The sequence below is a fragment of the Anomaloglossus baeobatrachus genome, chromosome 12, assembly GCF_048569485.1.
Source record: "Anomaloglossus baeobatrachus isolate aAnoBae1 chromosome 12, aAnoBae1.hap1, whole genome shotgun sequence".
Classification (NCBI taxonomy): Eukaryota; Metazoa; Chordata; class Amphibia; order Anura; family Aromobatidae; genus Anomaloglossus; species Anomaloglossus baeobatrachus.
Genome location: NC_134364.1, coordinates 68,166,198 through 68,185,281, shown reverse-complemented (window position 1 = coordinate 68,185,281; position 19,084 = coordinate 68,166,198). Strand labels below are relative to the sequence as shown.

The 19,084-nt window shown below is 52.2% G+C and overlaps 1 protein-coding gene across 1 annotated transcript in view; it reads right to left on the bottom strand.

Annotated features, from left to right (window-relative positions):
* VCPKMT (valosin containing protein lysine methyltransferase) overlaps window positions 1–19,084 on the bottom strand; it is a 69,014-nt gene that overhangs the window by 10,043 nt on the left and 39,887 nt on the right. Inside the window, exon 5 of the mRNA XM_075329488.1 lies at window positions 5,396–5,500. Coding sequence (XP_075185603.1) covers window positions 5,396–5,500 — 105 coding nt within the window. The remainder of the gene's footprint in view (window positions 1–5,395; window positions 5,501–19,084) is intronic.

Sequence of the window (19,084 nt, the reverse complement as noted above, 5' to 3'; positions counted from 1 at the left end):
TGGAGTCGGAGGACGAGAACAGAACACTGTCCTGTGCACGTGAGCACAATGTCCGTCACCCACCGGTCTGTGACCTGTGGCAGCTAAATGTCGCCAAAGGCGGGGGAGTCTGCCATCAACCGCGGATGCGGAGAGAGAGAGAGAGCTGAGAGTCATGAGGAGACCGCCTTGGTAGCGGTTCCTCCGGCTGCCTTCCTTGGGCGTGATTGAGCCCGGCCGGAATCTGAGCCCGTCTGAGGTTTTGTAGCCCTTTTGCACGAGGACAATTGGGACCTGCCCGAGCTTGGGAAGGACCGAAACCTCGACTGTACTTTTAGGACAGCATTAATAGGTGCAGACATTGCGGAGTTACGGACGCCTCTGCGGTACAGATGTACATGTGCTCAAGGCCAGCTGCGCAAGAACAGCTGAAAAGGTTAGGTTGCCTATACGGCTGTGAATGCCGGAGCAACCGACACGCCGATAGCCTCCTAGACAGATTTCAACCAGAGTCCATCTGTCTGTGAATGGCATCTTTAAGTGAAGCCCCATCTCCAGTGCAACTATGGCTCTAGACGCAAGCCTGGAGATTGGAGAATCCACCTTTGGACCCTGGGTCCAGCGCTTGACCACGTCAGGGGAAAAGGGATAACGTGTATCTTAAAAAACGTTTGGAGAAGACGCTTATCTGGTAAGCGTGGTGTTTCTGGACTGCTTCTCTGAAGTCAGCGTGGCCAGAAAAATACTCAATATCCTTTTGAGATACTGAAAAGGGACTTCTCCTGCTGTGAAGCTGACTCCTCCACTGGGGGAGCTGAGGGAGAAAGATCCAACCTTCCATTGATGGACGCTATAGGATCATTCCGTATGGCGTTACCATCCGGTGTATCCGGATTGATAGCGATGTCAGGATCAAAGTCCTGGAGCCGCCTTATCATACAGAGAGTCCTCCTGGGACCCCCCCGTTCCAAATGAGGTTGGTCAGGAAGATTGCCCATGGCCTGTCTGGACTGCAAGTCTCTATCTTATGACAATATATCTGTCGAAACTGCAACTCCGTCCCTGTCCTTGGACAGGGATGACAGGTGGTTTCTTTGGCCACGACTAGTAGAGACCCCGGCAGACGAAGTGCTAGAGACCCCGGCAGACGAAGTGCTACAGGGGAGCATGCACACAATGGGACGGTGTCATGAACAGCATCCCATGTAGTAAAAACAGCACTGAAAATCTGTGTTGCTTTTTTGCCGCTGCCGACTAGCCATCTAGAAGTATATAGCCAAGATTGGTGACCGTACAGTGCAATGTATAGCATACAAGCATAAAGTACAAATGAACACTGCAGCACAAGCAATACAAGCAGCATAGAAGCCTATGCCCTGGCACCCCTGCTCTTCTGCTGCTGTAGACTAGTCATCTAGGGGAATATAGCCCAGAAGAGTGACCATACAGTGCAATGTATAGCATACAAGCACAAGTACAAATGCACACTGCAGCCCCTGCAATACAAGCAGCATAGAAAAAAACCTGTGCCCCAGCACCCTTGGTTTTCTGCTGCTGTAGTCTAGCCATTCCAGGAGAATATAGCTAAGACTAGCGACTGTACAGTGCAGTGTATAGCATACAAGCATAAACACAAATGAACACTTCAGTACGTGCAATACAAGCAGCCTAGAAAGCCTGTGCCTTAGCACACCTGCTTTCCTGCTGCTGATGTGTCGCTCTCCAAGCGGGCATATAGCGACCTATGCAGTTAAAATACACATGTACACACTGCAGTATATCTTGGGGTCAGCACTATGTGTGCCGCTTACCGCCCGCCTATAAGCGGGTGTATGGTCGCCATAGTCCTGCCTGGTTGCCGAAAGTCCGAGCTCGGACTGCAGTAATGGCTGCCGGCGTCTTCCCCAGCTCGTGTGAGGAGGGGCGGGCCGTGGGCGTGCCCCAAGTCAGAGCGGGAATCCGGCGTCCGACAGTGTGCAGTGAGAGGGCTGGAGCATGTAAATAAGGCTCCAGCCCTCGGCGCTGCTGATTGCTCAGCGTCTGTCCCCTTCCCTGAGTGACAGGGAGGGGGCGGGAACGAAGCGGCACTAGGCCGCAGAAGCCGGGGACTGGATTTATAAGCGCCGCCGCCGTAAAAGCGCGGTCGGCGCCCAGTCCCCGGCGAACTACAAGTCCCAGCCGCGCCGCCGCTCCCGGAGCGTCCGGCGCGGTAGTTCCCAATACACAAAGTCACTCAGCAAAGCTGCAGTGACTGTAACCCTTTACTGTCCCCGGCGCACTAGCACACCCAGCAAGTCTGGAGTGTGCTGTGCCTGTGTGTACGGGGACACAGAGTACCTGTAATGGTGCAGGGCCATGTCCCTGAACGGTACTCCAGCTCCGTATCCAGCAGGTTCAAATGGGTCTGTGGATGGAGCCCGGCGTCAGAGCTTTGAGGCCGGCAGGATCCCACTTCCTCAGAGCCCCCCAGGGGGATGTGGAAGGAAAGCAGCATGTGGGCTCCAGCCTCCGTACCAGCAATAGGTACCTCAACCTTACAACACCATCAACGGGTGAGAAGGGAGCATGCTGGGGGCCCTATATGGGCCCTCTTTTCTTCCATCCGAAATAGTCAGCAGCTACTGCTGACTAAAATCTGTGGAGCTATGCATGGATGTCTGACCTCCTTCGCACAAAGCTTGAAAACTGGAGAACCCGTGATACCACGGGGGGGTATAGCCAGAAGGGGAGGGGCCTTGCACTTTTTAGTGTAGTGCTTTGTGTGGCCTCCGGAGGCAGTAGCTATACCCCAATCGTCTGGGTCTCCCAATAGAGCGCTGAAGAAACTAGGCCGCAAAGCCGGGGACTCGAGTAATAAGCGCGGCCGTCCTATGTGCACGGCCAGCGCGGAAGTCCCCGGCGCACCACAAGTCCCAGCCGCGCCACAGTGTAAAACACCCCGCAGCGGCCGGCGCGGCAGTTTCTAACACATAAATTCACTCAGCTAAGCTGCAGTGAATAATAGCACAAGCGCTCCGCGCTGTTGTCCCCGGCGCACTAGCACTCCCAGCAATGCTGGTGTGTGTGTGCGCAATGTGTACGGGGACACAGAGTACCTTAATGTAGCAGGGCCCTGCCCTGACGATACCCAGCTCCATATCCAGCAGGATCTCCGGGTCTGTGGATGGAGCCCGGTCTCAGTGCCTGGAGACCGGTAAGATCCCACTTCACCCAGAGCCCCGAGGGGGGATGGGGAAGGAAAACAGCATGTGGGCTCCAGCCTCCGTACCCGCAATGGGTACCTCAACCTTAACAAACACCCGACAAAAGTGGGGTGAGAAGGGAGCATGCTGGGGGCCCCATATGGGCCCACTTTTCTTCCATCCGACATAGTCAGCAGCTGCTGCTGACTAAACAGTGGAGCTATGCGTGGATGTCTGACCTCCTTCGCACAAAGCATAAAACTGAAGCAGCCCGTGATCCACGGGGGGTGTATATGCAGAAGGGGAGGGGCCTTACACTTTTTAGTGTAATACTTTGTGTGGCCTCCGGAGGCAGTAGCTATACACCCAATCGTCTGGGTCTCCCAATGGAGCGCCGAAGAAAGAGGGTGTTTTTTGTCTTTTATTCCAAATTAAGGATTTTTTCGAGTGTATGTGTTTATTTTCTTTAATTTGCAGGTTAATTATGGAAGGTATCTCTGGGAGATGCCTGCCATGATTAACTTAGGACTTAGTGGCAGTTACGGGCTGCTGCCATTAACTCCTTATTACCTCCGCACCAGGGCAATTCGGGATGAGCCGGGTAGAGTCCCGGGACTATCGCATCTAATGGATGCAGCAATTCCGGGCGACTGCGGCTACTGTTAGGCTGGGGGGCTCCCCATAACGTAGGGCTCCCCATCCTGAGAATACCAGCCTTCAGCCGTGTGGCTTTATCTTGGCTGGTATCAAAATTGGGGGGGACCGCACGTCTTTTTTTTAATTTTTGTATTTATTTTACTGCACAATATGGACCTGCCCACCGACGGCTGTGATTGGTTGCAGTGAGACAGCTGTCACTCAGCGTGGGGCCGGGTCTGACTGCAACCGATCATAGGCGCCGGTGGGCGGGGGAAGCAGGGAATACGTGATTGAATAATGGGCGGCCGGAATTTTTTCAAAAGAGGAAAAGCCGCCGGAGCAGCGTGACAGCGGTGCAGCACCGCGCCGGTGATCGGTGAGTATGAGAGGAGTGGGGGGGGGGGGGTGGGCTCAGAGACCAGGAGTGATTTTAGAAAGTGACGGAATTTGTCAGCGGATTCCGCCGCTTAGCGCATAGCAGCGGAATCCACCACCATAGACAATCATTAGACACCTTGGCGGATTCCAACGGAATCTGTCAATGTGCGTCATTTTACCGACCCAAAAAACGCTACGTATAACATTCCCTCCGCCCGACGCTGCGTCAAAATAACGACTCAGCGTCGTCCAGCGGATGCAACGCAGACACTTGCGTTACAGTGCGTCATCAATACAAGTCTATGGAGAATAGCGCAGTGCGTTAACGGACTGCACTATTCTCCATAGTGGCGGATTACGCTGATCGCAAGTGTGAAGGCGCCCTTCCCCGCAGGATGGGTGCACATGTCAGGATGGCGGCTGCACCACGATGGGGGCACATACCAGCATTGGGCCACATCACAGCATCAGCATATTTTTACTTAACTTTACACTGTTCATAGCCTTCTTTCATTACAAGCCATGGACATCATTAATCATTAGACTCCTCTATTAAAACTGTTCCTTCTGTTTGTCATTTTAAAACCAATAAACAATAAGAATACTAAATTAAACGTAACCCATCCAGTCCATTCATTACATTATTATTCAATCTGCTAACCTACATACACATTCTAGACTATATTTGTACAAAACTTAACATAAAACCATGCTACTAGAACTTCTTGGATTCACCTAAGGCCTCAGTCGGACGACCATGAACCACTTACGTGGTCTGTGGTTTTCATGGACGGACCACAATGAGGTTTTCTACGGTGATTTTTTTTTGCAGCCCACAGAGTCATATTCACTTTTCAGGATCAAAATTAACCAAAGGCATCACATATCATCAACGTACAGTCCAAGTAGTGTCTGATTAACAATTTGCACCATTTATAGCCCTTATCTTCCTTATTCTAAACTCCTCTCAGTTCACAAAGTTGAGTTCAACCTTCATGTGGTCATAAATCAGCTGAGAGAAGCTTATAACCAGGAAGATAAAGAGTTAAACACTTTCTGGTGTGAGCAAGTCCACTGATTGATTCTCAGTTAATTCATTCTGAGGCTAGTAATAGACAGTGCAGCAATGGAAGGCAAAAGGTGCAACATTTTGCAAAAATGATCTTTAGCCAAAAATACCATCATACCGGCGACGTTCTCGAGGACGTGTGACTCACTTATTTTTTCTTGCAGATTTGCAGAATGTGGATGTCTTCACTGCGATACTCCTCATCGTGTTTGTCGATTGGCACCTCCTCATAGTCAAAATCCATTTTTAGTAGCTACATAAAGAAATAAGAACAGAATTACTCCACCTGCTTTAAATCTCTCACCACTTATTTTCCGGTTTTTTTTTTCCCTCCCCTTCTTCCAAGAGCCATCACTATTATTTTTCCGTCTACATTCTCCATATGAGGGCTCATTTTCTGCAGGACGAGTTGCACTTTTGAATCACATCATTCATTTTATTATGTGATGCGCTGGAAAGCAGGAATACAATTCCAAGTGCATTAAATTGCAAAAAAAGTGCAAGTCCACATTTTTATTTACCATCTTCACTATATGGTAAAACGGACCTGGCATTATGATTCCTCGGGTCAGTACGAGTACGCAGATACCAAACATGTATAGTTTGTTTTTTTTTAAAATCTAAGTAGTGAAAACCTTTCTGCTTTTGTCGCCTTTTTCCGTGACCCGTAACGTTTTCATTTTTCGGGATCTGGGGCTGGGTGGGGGATTATTTTTTGCCCCCTGAGACGACATTTGTACCAATACCATTTTGAATAGATGGAACTTGAAGCCGTGATTGTCCGATCGCTTGTGCTGTACAGAGCGGTGCGTCAGCTATGTATAGTGAAAACCACAATCTCCTATGAATGTCGCTCACAGCCAGCGTTCACAGGAAGATCGTCATGACAGACACAGGGTCATCAGCAGACCCCTGACTGTCATGGAAATCCATCGGCGCCCCACATCCCATCACGGGACCACTAATGGGAGTGAGCAATAGCTGCATGACTTTGCTTCTCCAGCAAAGTCTATGACTTTTCATTTTGCTGTCCACACACAACTTATTTTAGCTGTGTTTTTGAGCAAAAAAAAAATAAAAAATGAACATGTCAATTCTTTCCTGCGTTTTACTGTGTTTTTTGCATTGGAAAAATGCCGCAGAACGCAGTGATCAAAAACGCGCTGCGTTTTTGTGTGTTTTTTGCTGCCAAAAGAGAATTTTGTTACTTACCGTAAATTCTTTTTCTTATAGTTCCGTATTGGGAGACCCAGCTCCCTCCGTGTTGCCTGTTGGCAATTTTCTTGTTCCGTGTGTTATCACCGGCTGTTGTCGTGGACAGAGTCCGGTTGTTCCGGTTCTTACTCGGTTCTACTTGTGGGTGGCTATTCTCCTTCAGCTTTTGCACTAAACTGGCTGGGTCTGCTCACCAGGGGGTGTATAAGCTCAGAGGGAGGAGCTACACTTTTTAGTGTAGTACTTTGTGTGTCCTCCGGAGGCAGAAGCTAAACACCCATGGTCTGGGTCTCCCAATACGGAACTATAAGAAAAAGAATTTACGGTAAGTAACAAAATTCTCTTTTTTTTCTTCATCGTTCCTTTGGGAGACCCAGACCATGGGACGTTCCAAAGCTGTCCCTGGGTGGGAATAAACAGAAAAAACTAAGAAGTAGGCGGAGCCTAACATCACAAGTGGGCGACAGCTGCCTGAAGGATGCGTCTGCCCAAGCTCGCATCTGCCGAAGCATGAGCATGCACTTGGTAGTGCTTCGAAAAGGTATGCAGGCTAGTCCAAGTGGCAGCCTGACAGACTTGTTGAGCCGTAGCCTGGTGCCTAAAAGCCCAAGAGGCACCGACAGCTCTGGTCGAGTGTGCTTTGATCCCCGGCGGGGGAGGCACCTGAGTACTCTGGTAGGCGTCCGAAATGGTCGATCTAATCCAACGGGCCAAGGTCGGCTTAGAAGCAGAGAGACCCTTGCGCCGCCCTGTGGTTAGCACAAAAAGAGAGGTGCACCGCCTAAGCGCAGCGGTGCGAGACACATAGATCCGGAGAGCACGCACCAGATCTAGAGTATGCAGCGCTTTCTCAAAGCGATGAACAGGGGACGGACAGAAGGAAGGCAAGGAATTATCCTGGTTAAGGTGGAAGGGAGAGACCACCTTAGGAAGAAAGTCCGGGGTCGGACGGAGAACTACCTTGTCTTGGTGAAAAACCAAAAGAAGGGAATTTTGTTACTTACCGTAAATTCCTTTTCTTCTAGCTCCTATTGGGAGACCCAGACGATTGGGTGTATAGTACTGCCTCCGGAGGCCACACAAAGCATTACACTAAAAAGTGTAAGGCCCCTCCCCTTCTGGCTATACACCCCCAGTGGGATCACTGGCTCACCAGTTTTAGTGCAAAAGCAAGAAGGAGGAAAGCCAATAACTGGTTTAAACAAATTCACTCCGAAGTAACATCGGAGAACTGAAAACCATTCAACATGAACAACATGTGTACCCGAAAAACAACCAAAAATCCAGAAGGACAACAGGGCGGGTGCTGGGTCTCCCAATAGGAGCTAGAAGAAAAGGAATTTACGGTAAGTAACAAAATTCCCTTCTTCTTCGGCGCTCCATTGGGAGACCCAGACGATTGGGACGTCCAAAAGCTGTCCCTGGGTGGGTAAAGAAATACCTCATGTTAGAGCTGCAAAGACAGCCCTTCCCTACGGGGAGGCAACTGCCGCCTGCAGGACTCTTCTACCTAGGCTGGCGTCCGCCGAAGCATAGGTATGCACCTGATAATGTTTGGTGACAGTGTGCAGACTCGACCAGGTAGCTGCCTGGCACACCTGTTGAGCCGTAGCCTGGTGTCGTAATGCCCAGGACGCACCCACGGCTCTGGTAGAATGGGCCTTCAGCCCTGATGGAACCGGAAGCCCAGCAGAACGGTAGGCTTCAAGAATTGGTTCTTTGATCCATCGAGCCAGGGTGGCTTTGGAAGCCTGCGACCCTTTGCGCTTACCAGCGACAAGGACAAAGAGTGCATCCGAGCGGCGCAGGGGCGCCGTGCGGGAAATGTAGATTCTGAGTGCTCTCACCAGATCCAACAAATGTAAATCCTTTTCATACCGATGAACTGCATGCGGATAAAAGGAAGGCAAGGAGATATCCTGATTAAGATGAAAAGAGGATACCACCTTAGGGAGAAACTCCTGAATGGGGCGCAGCACTACCTTGTCCTGGTGGAACACCAGGAAAGGAGCTTTGGATGACAGCGCTGCTAGTTCAGACACTCTCCGAAGAGACGTGACCGCTACCAGAAAGGCCACTTTCTGTGAGAGTCGAGAAAGTGACACATCCCTCAGAGGCTCGAAGGGCGGCTTCTGGAGAGCAACAAGGACCTTGTTTAGATCCCACGGATCTAACGGCCGCCTGTACGGAGGTACGATATGACAAACCCCCTGCAGGAACGTGCGCACCTGAGAAAGTCGTGCTAGACGCTTGTGAAAAAACACGGATAGTGCCGAGACTTGCCCTTTAAGGGAGCCGAGCGACAAGCCCTTTTCCAACCCAGATTGCAGGAAGGAAAGAACGACAGGTAACGCGAATGGCCAGGGGGATACTCCTTGTGCAGAGCACCAGGATAAGAAAATCTTCCACGTTCTGTGGTAGATCTTAGCAGAAGTGGACTTCCTAGCCTGTCTCATGGTGGCCACGACCCCTTGGGGTAATCCTGAAGACGCTAGGATCCAGGACTCAATGGCCACACAGTCAGGTTCAGGGCCGCAGAATTCCGATGGAAAAACGGCCCTTGGGACAGTAAGTCTGGACGGTCTGGTAGTGCCCACGGTTGGCCGACCGTGAGATGCCACAGATCCGGGTACCACGACCTCCTCGGCCAGTCTGGGGCGACGAGTATGACGCGGCCGCAATCGGATCTGATCTTGCGTAACACTCTGGGCAAGAGTGCCAGAGGTGGAAACACATAAGGGAGCCGGAACTGCGACCAATCTTGCACTAAGGCGTCTGCCGCCAGAGCTCTTTGATCGCGAGACCGCGCTATGAAGGTCGGGACCTTGTTGTTGTGCCGAGACGCCATTAGGTCGACGTCCGGCACCCCCCAGCGGCGGCAGATTTCCTGAAACACGTCCGGGTGAAGGGACCATTCCCCTGCGTCCATGCCCTGGCGACTGAGGAAGTCTGCTTCCCAGTTTTCTACGCCCGGGATGTGAACTGCTGATATGGTGGATGCTCTTTCCTCCACCCACATCAGAATCCGCCTGACTTCCTGGAAGGCTTGCCGACTGCGTGTCCCTCCTTGGTGGTTGATGTATGCCACCGCTGTGGAGTTGTCCGACTGAATTCGGATCTGCTTTCCTTCCAGCCACTGCTGGAAGGCTAATAGGGCAAGATACACTGCCCTGATTTCCAGAACATTGATCTGAAGGGTGGACTCCTGCTGAGTCCACGTCCCTTGAGCCCTGTGGTGGAGAAAAACTGCTCCCCACCCTGACAGACTCGCGTCTGTCGTGACCACTGCCCAGGATGGGGGCAGGAATGATCTTCCCTGTGATAATGAGGTGGGAAGAAGCCACCATTGCAGAGAGTCCTTGGCCGTCTGAGAAAGGGAGACTTTCCTGTCTAGGGAAGTTGTCTTCCCGTCCCATTGGCGGAGAATGTCCCATTGAAGTGGGCGCAGATGAAACTGCGCGAACGGGACTGCCTCCATTGCTGCCACCATCTTCCCTAGGAAGTGCATGAGGCGCCTTAAGGAGTGCGACTGACCCTGAAGGAGAGACTGCACCCCTGTCTGTAGTGACCGCTGCTTGTCCAGCGGAAGCTTCACTATCGCTGAGAGAGTATGAAACTCCATGCCAAGATACGTTAGTGATCGAGTCGGTGCCAGGTTTGACTTTGAAAAGTTGATGATCCACCCGAAAGTCTGGAGAGTCTCCAGCGCAACATTCAGGCTGTGTTGGCATGCCTCTTGAGAGGGTGCTTTGACAAGTAGATCGTCTAAATAAGGGATCACGGAATGTCCCTGAGAATGCAAGACTGCTACCACTGCCGCCATGACCTTGGTGAAAACCCGTGGGGCTGTCGCCAGACCAAATGGCAGAGCTACGAACTGGAGATGGTCGTCTCCTATCACGAAACGTAGAAAACGTTGGTGCTCTGTAGCAATCGGCACGTGGAGATAAGCATCTTTGATGTCTATTGATGCAAGGAAATCTCCTTGAGACATTGAGGCAATGACGGAGCGGAGGGATTCCATCCGGAACCGCCTGGCGTTCACATGCTTGTTGAGCAGCTTTAGGTCCAGAACAGGTCGGAACGAGCCGTCCTTTTTTGGAACCACGAAGAGATTGGAGTAAAAACCTTGCCCTTGTTCCTGAAGAGGAACAGGGATCACTACTCCTTCTGCTCTTAGTGAGCCCACCGCCTGCAGAAGAGCATCTGCTCGGTCGGGATGTGGGGAAGTTCTGAAGAACCGAGGCGGAGGACGAGAACTGAACTCTATCCTGTACCCGTGAGACAAAATGTCTGTTACCCACCGGTCCTTGACCTGTGGCAGCCAAATGTCGCAAAAGCGGGAGAGCCTGCCACCGACCGAGGATGCGGAGGGATGAGGCCGAAAGTCATGAGGCAGCCGCCTTGGAAGCGGTTCCTCCGGTTGCTTTCTTGGGGCGTGAGTGAGCCCGCCAGGAATCTGAGCTCCTTTGCTCCTTCTGAGTCCCTTTGGACGAGGAGAATTGGGTCTTGCCGGAGCCTCGAAAGGACCGAAACCTCGACTGCCACTTCCTCTGTTGAGGTTTGCTTGATCTGGGCTGGGGTAAGGAGGAGTCTTTACCCTTGGATTGTTTAATGATTTCAGCCAATTGTTCACCAAACAGTCTATCTACAGATAGTGGCAAGCTGGTTTAACATTTTTTGGAAGCAGAATCCGCTTTCCATTCCTTTAACCACAAGGCTCTGCGCAAAACCACAGATTTGGCAGACGCCATTGAGGTACGGCTTGTAGAGTCCAGGACAGCGTTGATAGCGTAAGTCGCAAACGCAGACATTTGCGAGGTTAGGGACGCTACTCGCGGCACTGCTGGACGTATGATAGAGTCCACCTGTGCCAGACCAGCTGAAATAGCTTGGAGTGCCCACACGGCCGCGAATGCTGGAGCAAACGACGCGCCGATAGCTTCATAGACAGACTTTAACCAAAGGTCCATCTGTCTGTCATTGGCATCTTTAAGTGAAGCCCCATCCTCCACTGCAACTATGGATCTAGCCGCAAGCCTGGAGATTGGGGGGTCCACCTTTGGACACTGGGTCCAGCGTTTGACCACGTCAGGGGGAAAGGGATAACGTGTATCCTTAAGACGTTTGGAGAAACGCTTGTCTGGGTAAGCATGGTGTTTCTGGACTGATTCTCTGAAGTCAGCGTGGTCCAGAAAAGTACTCAGTTTACGCTTGGGATACCTGAAATGGAACTTCTCCTGCTGTGCAGCTGCCTCCTCTGCTGAAGGGGCAGGGGGAGAAATTTCCAATAGACTATTCATGGCCGCTATAAGGTCATTTACCATGGCGTCACCATCAGGAGTATCCAGATTGAGAGCGGTTTCAGGATTAGACTCCTGATCACCCTCCTCTGTCTCATCATGTAGAGACTCTTCTCGCTGAGACCCTGATCCGCGTGAGGACGTGGAGGGTCTCTCCCAGCGAGCACGCTTAGGCTGCCTGGGACTGTCATCTGAGTCAGAGCCGTCAGGCTGAGATGCCTGGGACCCCCTTGAATCACGGATTAACTCCAACTGAGGGGGACCGGGGAACGTTGCCGCAGCAGTGTCCATGGTCTGAGTAACTGGCCTGGCCTGCAAGGTCTCTAGTATCTTTGTCATAGTGACAGACATCTTGTCAGCAAAAACTGCAAACTCTGTCCCCGTCACCAGGACCGGGTTCACCGGCGACTCTGCCTGGGCCGCTACCACCATAGACTCCGGCTGACGAAGTGGCACAGGGACCGAACATTGCACACAATGGGGGTCATTGTAACCTGCCGGTAGATCAGCCCCACAAGCGGCACAAGCAGCGCTTACAGCCTGTGTCTTGGCACCCTTGCGTTTTGCGGATGACATGTTGTCGTCTCCTCAGAGCAAGATAGGGTATACAGCCAAGAAGCGACCTTACAGTGCAATATATATATATGCATATATATATGGTATAGAGAAAAAAAGGTACACCAAAATAACACTGTGGCACTAGTGGGGCCAGCACTAAAGTGCTGCTTACCGCCCGCTTAACGCGGGTGTGTGGTCGCCAGAAATCCCTTGTCTGGGTCTCCCAGAGCCTGTGTCCGTTCTCCAGCCAGACTGCATGTAGGAATGGCTGCCGGCGTCCTGTGGAGAGGGGCGGGCCCTGGGCGTGTGCAGACAAAGAGCGGGAAACCTGCGTCCCCCTGTGCTCAGTGAGAGGGCTGGAGCATGTAAATAAGACTCCAGCCCTCGGCGCTGATTAATCGTACAGCGTCTCTCCCTTGCCCTGATTGACAGGGTGGGGGCGGGAACGAAGCGGAGCTAGGCCGCAGAAGCCGGGGACTAAATTTATAAGCGACGCCGTCGTAAAAGCACGGTCGGCGCTAAGTCCCCGGCGCACTACAAGTCGCAGCCGCGCCGCCTCTCCAGGGGCGGCCGGCGCGGCAGTCCCCAACACATAAAGTCACTCAGAAAAACTGTAGTGACTGTAACCCCAGCGCGCAGCGCTACTGTCCCCGGCGCACTAGCACACCCAGCAAGTCTGGAATGTGCGCGGCCTGTTTGGGACACAGAGTACCTGAATGTCGCAGGGCCTTGTCCCTGAACGGTACCCAGCTCCGTATCCAGCAGGTTCCATGGGTCTGTGGATGGAGCCCGGCCTCAGGGCTTGGGGGCCGGTAAGATCCCACTTCCTCAGAGCCCCTCAGGGGGATGGGGAAGGAAAACAGCATGTGGGCTCCAGCCTCCGTACCCACAATGGGTACCTCAACCTTAACAAACACCGCCGACATAAAGTGGGGTGAGAAGGGAGCATGCTGGGGGCCCTAGTATGGGCCCTCTTTTCTTCCATCCGACATAGTCAGCAGCTGCTGCTGACTAAACAGTGGAGCTATGCGTGGATGTCTGACCTCCTTCGCACAAAGCAGAAAACTGGTGAGCCAGTGATCCCACTGGGGGTGTATAGCCAGAAGGGGAGGGGCCTTACACTTTTTAGTGTAATGCTTTGTGTGGCCTCCGGAGGCAGTACTATACACCCAATCGTCTGGGTCTCCCAATGGAGCGCCGAAGAAAAGGTGACTCCGAGGAGAGCGCAGCCAAATCAGAGACTCTCCTGAGAGAAGTTATGGCAACTAGAAAGGCCACCTTTTGAGAAAGACGATACAAAGAAACCTCCCTAAGAGGCTCAAAGGGGGATTTCTGCAATACCGTGAGGACCAAGTTAAGGTCCCAGGGATCCAAGGGCCGCCGATAAGGCGGAATGATGTGAGACGCACCTTGCATGAAGGTGCGGATCTGAGCCAGCCGGGCGAGACGCCGCTGGAACAGAACTGACAGAGCTGAGACTTGTCCCTTGAGAGAGTTGAGGGACAGTCCTAGCTGCAGACGGGACTGTAAAAAAGACAGAAGGGTCGGCAACGAAAATGGCCAAGGAGAATGGCCGGAAGAGCGACACCAGGACAGGAAAATTTTCCTAGTCCTGTGATAGATCTTGACGGAGGAAGACTTACGGGCCTGAGTCATAGTGGAGATGACTTCAGGAGGAATACCAGAAGCAGTCAAAATCCAGAACTCAAGAGCCACGCCGTCAATTTGAATGCCGCAGAATTCGGGCGGAAAAACGGACCTTGCGAGAGCAGGTCTGGACGGTCCGGAAGATGCCACGGCATCTCCACGGACAGTTGGAGCAGGTCCGGATACCAAGCTCGCCTGGGCCAGTCCGGTGCAATGAGGATGACTCGACGGCCCTCCATTCTGATCTTGCGAAGGACTCTGGGCAAGAGAGCTAGAGGGGGAAACACGTAGGACAGACGAAACTGGGACCAGTCTTGAACCAGAGCGTCCGCGGCGAAGGCCTGAGGATCGTGGGAGCGAGCCACGTAAACCGGAACCTTGTTGTTGTGACGGGATGCCATTAGGTCCACGTCCGGAGTGCCCCACTTGCGGCAGATTGACTGAAACACTGCCGGGTGCAGGGACCACTCGCCACCGTCCACGGATTGACGGCTGAGATAATCTGCCTCCCAGTTTTCTACGCCAGGGATGTGGACTGCGGATATGGTGGACTTGGAGTCCTCCGCCCATTGAAGAATGCGTTGGACCTCCAACATTGCCAGGCGGCTGCGTGTCCCGCCTTGGTGATTGATGTAGGCAACCGCTGTCGCGTTGTCTGACTGGACTCGAATGTGCCTGCCCGCCAACAGGTGGTGAAAGGCTAGGAGAGCTAGAAGCACAGCTCTGGTTTCCAGCACATTGACTGAAAGGGCTGACTCGGACAGAGTCCAAGTGCCCTGAGCTCTGTGGTGATGTAGTACCGCTCCCCAGCCGGATAGGCTGGCATCCGTGGTGAGAATCACCCAGGACGGAGCCAGGAAGGAGCGCCCTTGGGACAGGGAGAGGGGTCGAAGCCACCACTGAAGAGAGGTCCAGGTCCGTGGCGACAGAGCCACTAACCTCTGTAAGGAGGAAGGCCGCTTGTCCCAACAGCGGAGAAGGTCCAGCTGCAGAGGACGCAGATGGAACTGGGCAAAGGGAACCGCCTCCATGGAAGCCACCATTTGACCCAGCACCTGCATCAGGCGCCTGAGGGAATAACAGCGGGGCCTCAGGAGAGAGCGCACCGCTAGCCGGAGAGACTGCTGTTTGATTAAGGGCAACTTCACAAGTGCCGGCAAAGTCTCGAACTGCATCCCTAGGTACGGGAGACTCTGGGTCGGAGTCAGAGTGGATTTGGGAAGATTGACAATCCAATGGGCTAGGGTGGCGAGAGTGAGAGAAACACTCCGCTGACAGTCTGCGCTGGGTGGACCCTTGACCAGAAGGTCGTCCAGATAAGGAAGCACTGCTAACCCCTGGAGGTGCATGGCCGCAATCACTGCCGCCATGACCTTGGTGAATACCTGAGGGGCCGTGGCTAACCCGAAGGGGAGAGCCACGAATTGGAAATGATCCTCTCCTATCGCAAAACGTAACCAACGCTGATGTGACACTGCGATTGGCACATGTAGATAGGTATCTCTGATGTCGATGGACGCCAGGAACTCCCCTTAGGTCATAGAGGCAATGACTGATCGCAGAGACTCCATGCGAAAATGCCGCACCCGGACATGCTTGTTGAGAAGCTTGAGATCCAGGATGGGCCGGAAGGTACCGTCCTTTTTTGGAACTAGGAAGAGATTTGAGTAAAAACCTCTGAACCATTCCTGAGCGGGAACTGGGACAATCACTCCGTTTGCCTGCAAGGACGCCACGGCCTGCGAGAAGGCGGCGGCCTTGGAGCAGGGGGGAGTTGAGAGAAAAAATCTGTTTGGAGGGCTGGAAGAGAATTCTATCCTGTAGCCGTGAGATATGATGTCTCTCACCCACTGATCGGAGACCTGCTTTAACCAAGCGGTGCCAAAGTGGGAGAGCCTGCCACCGACTAAGGACGTCTGCCTTAGTGGCAGAACCTCCTGCGGTCTTCTGCGGACGCGCTTTTGGGCGCCAGTTGGATTTCTGATCCTTGGCTGAGTTAGCGGACGAGGCGGAAGGCTTAGAGGATGACCAGTTGGAGGAACGAAAGGAACGAAACCTCGATTGATTCCTACCCTGGGCGGGTTTCCTGGTCTTGGTTTGTGGCATGGAAGTACTCTTCCCGCCAGTAGCTTCTTTAATGATTTCATCCAGCTGTTCTCCGAACAGCCGTGAACCAGCAAAAGGGAGCCCAGCAAGAAACTTCTTGGACGAAGCATCTGCCTTCCACTCTCGAAGCCACAAAATCCTGCGGATAACAAGAGAATTAGCTGAAGCCACCGCAGTGCGGTGAGCAGCCTCTAGCATGGCAGACATGGCATAAGATGAAAAGGCTGAAGCTTGAGAAGTTAAGGCAACCATCTCAGGCATAGATTCCTTGGTGAGGGAATGCATCTCCTCTAGAGAAGCAGAGATGGCTTTGAGAGCCCACACTGCTGCAAAAGTCGGGGAAAACGCGGCCCCCGCAGCTTCGTACACAGATTTGGCCAGAAGGTTAACCTGACGGTCAGTGGAATCCTTAAGTGAGGTGCCGTCAGCCACCGACACAACGGTCCGGGCTGAGAGCCTAGACACTGGGGGGTCTACCTTTGGGGAGTGAGACCACTCCTTGACCACCTCAGGTGGAAATGGAAACCGGTCATCAGAACCACGCTTTGGAAAGCATTTGTCAGGGCAGGCCCTGGGTTTGGTCACAGCGGTCTGAAAACTGGAGTGGTTAAAGAACACACTCTTCACTCTCTTAGGCGAGGTAAACTGATGTTTTTCTGCCAAAGAGAGTTGCTCCTGTGATACTGGCTGATTGAGATCCAGCACAGAATTAATAGAAGCAATCAAATCACTAAGATCTGAGTCACCCTCAGAGAAATCGATGGGATACATAGGAGTCCTCTGTCAAGAGTATTAGAGGCACCCTGAGAGGGGGGCTGATGCATATTCATCAAAGTTCTGGACAAAAGTCCCATGGACTCAGCAAATGACTGGGATATGGACCTAGAAAAGGACTCTACCCAGGCCGGGGGTTCAATCACAGGTGCAGCAGCAGCCTGAGAGACCACTGGGGGTGAGACTCCAAGCTGTGGCACCGCCAAGTTAGAGCAACCATCACAGTGTGGATAAATGCTCGGCTCAGGCAGCAGGAGCTTACATGCAGTGCATGCAGAATAAAGCCTTGGAGCCTTTCTCCTTGTGTGAGACATGCTGCTGGAGTGGGGGCTTTGCAGAGAATGAACCCCAGGGAGAATATACAGAGGTCCACAACCGGAGACCGGCTGTGGCTTACCAGACCGCTGAGCGCGGTGTTGTGTGCCCTCCAGATCCCGAAGCCCGGTCCCCCAGAGCGCAGCACCTCAGCAGAGATGCAGAATGCAGGATGTCCCAGAGCAGAGTGAACTCTGCCTGAGAAATGGAGGGGGCGGGACTAGGGGCGTTCCTATAAAAGGGCAGGAACTGGAGGGCTATAGAGACCTGCCGGGAAGGAGGGACGCCCCAGCAGTGGGGAGTGTCCCTCCCCTGTGTAGAACGGCCGCCGGGAGGAGCCGAACCTGTCCCTCTGCATGAGTGACATGCGAGGGCAGGAAAACGAAACTAGGCCTCCGGCGATTAGCGCACTTGCGTTCAAAAAACGCACCAATAACGCATCGAAAAACGCATGCGTTTTTACCACGTTTTTGATGTTTTTTTTCCGCAAGTTGGTCCCTGCGTTTTTTACCATTGTCTATGAAAAGAAGTGACAAAAAAACGCGGGTAAAAATGCAGTGTGTGCACAGGGCCTAACAGCTGCAGGCAGAGAACCACTCCACCCCACAGCTATTAGAGGCACTTGATGGCTGATTAAATCAGCTGTCATTTGCAGGGAAAGATGCAGGCTTGGCATGTGAGCCCACATCAAAGGCTGTGAAGGGGTTAAAGGGCTTTTCCAGGAGTGTCTATACACACAGGTACTACAAAAGCACACGTCTGCCACTGAAATATGTTACTTTTAGATCTACCCAGTCCCCCCAATTGCATACTCTTTTCAGAGAAGGTGTTGCAATTTTTTTCATATTATTGAGGATAATATCAGACCTGTGGGATTCCAAGAATTACCTTCAACTCACAAAAAGTAGCAGATGATAGGCAGCAATGTGTAACATTGGGTCTGGGAGGCATTGGATAACCTCTAAGGCTCTGTGCCCACGTGTGCGTATTGCATGCAGTTAAGCTGCAGTGCAATACGCAGCGTAACTGCATGCGTCCTGCGTCCCTTGCACAATCTATGAAGATTGTGCATAACCCATGCGCACGTTGCGTTTTAGAACGCAGCGATTTGCATGCTGCCAAATCGCTGCGTTCTAAAAAGTAACATGTCACTTATTCCGTGCGCTTTGGATGCAGCCCCAGCTCTGTCTATGGTGGGGGCAGCACCCAGAGCGCATGAAATCGGCTTTTCACTGCATTCATTACGCAGTGTTTCTGTAGCGATTTGAAGCGCACATGTGCTGTTCAAATCACTGCAGAAATTTCTGCAGGGACACAACGCAACGTGGGCACATAGCCTAAGGGTGTGTGCGCACACTGCAGAGAATTACTGCACCTATAATCTGCACCGTTTTTGGGTAAATCAATGCCTGAAAAGGCTAAAAAACGCAACAATTGACAGCTGCAGATTTTTTCTGCACCCAAAACTGCAAGGAAAAATTAAGCAACGTGCGCACAAAACTTCAGAATGCTCATTGACTTTGCTGGCATAAGGATAAACATGCAGATTTGGGCAACAACAAAAAAAAAAAAAAACGGATTTTTGTGTACTCACCGTAAAATCATTTTCTCTTAGCCATCATTGGGGGACACAGGACCATTGGTGTTAGTGTTCTCCTATGGATAAGCAGCATAAGTAGATGCAAAGATGTTAGCTCCTCCCCTGCAGTATACACCCCCTGGCCCAGCCAGGCTACTTCAGTTTTAGTACACAAGCAGTAGGAGAACAAGTAACAAAAAACGTGAGTGAATACTCATAACAAAAAAGTACTGAGACAGAAAAAAGCTAAGGCCCAACAGGGAGTGAGCTGTGTCCCCTAATGATGGCTAAGAGAAAACGATTTTACGGTGAGTACACAAAGAAGGGAATTTTGTTACTT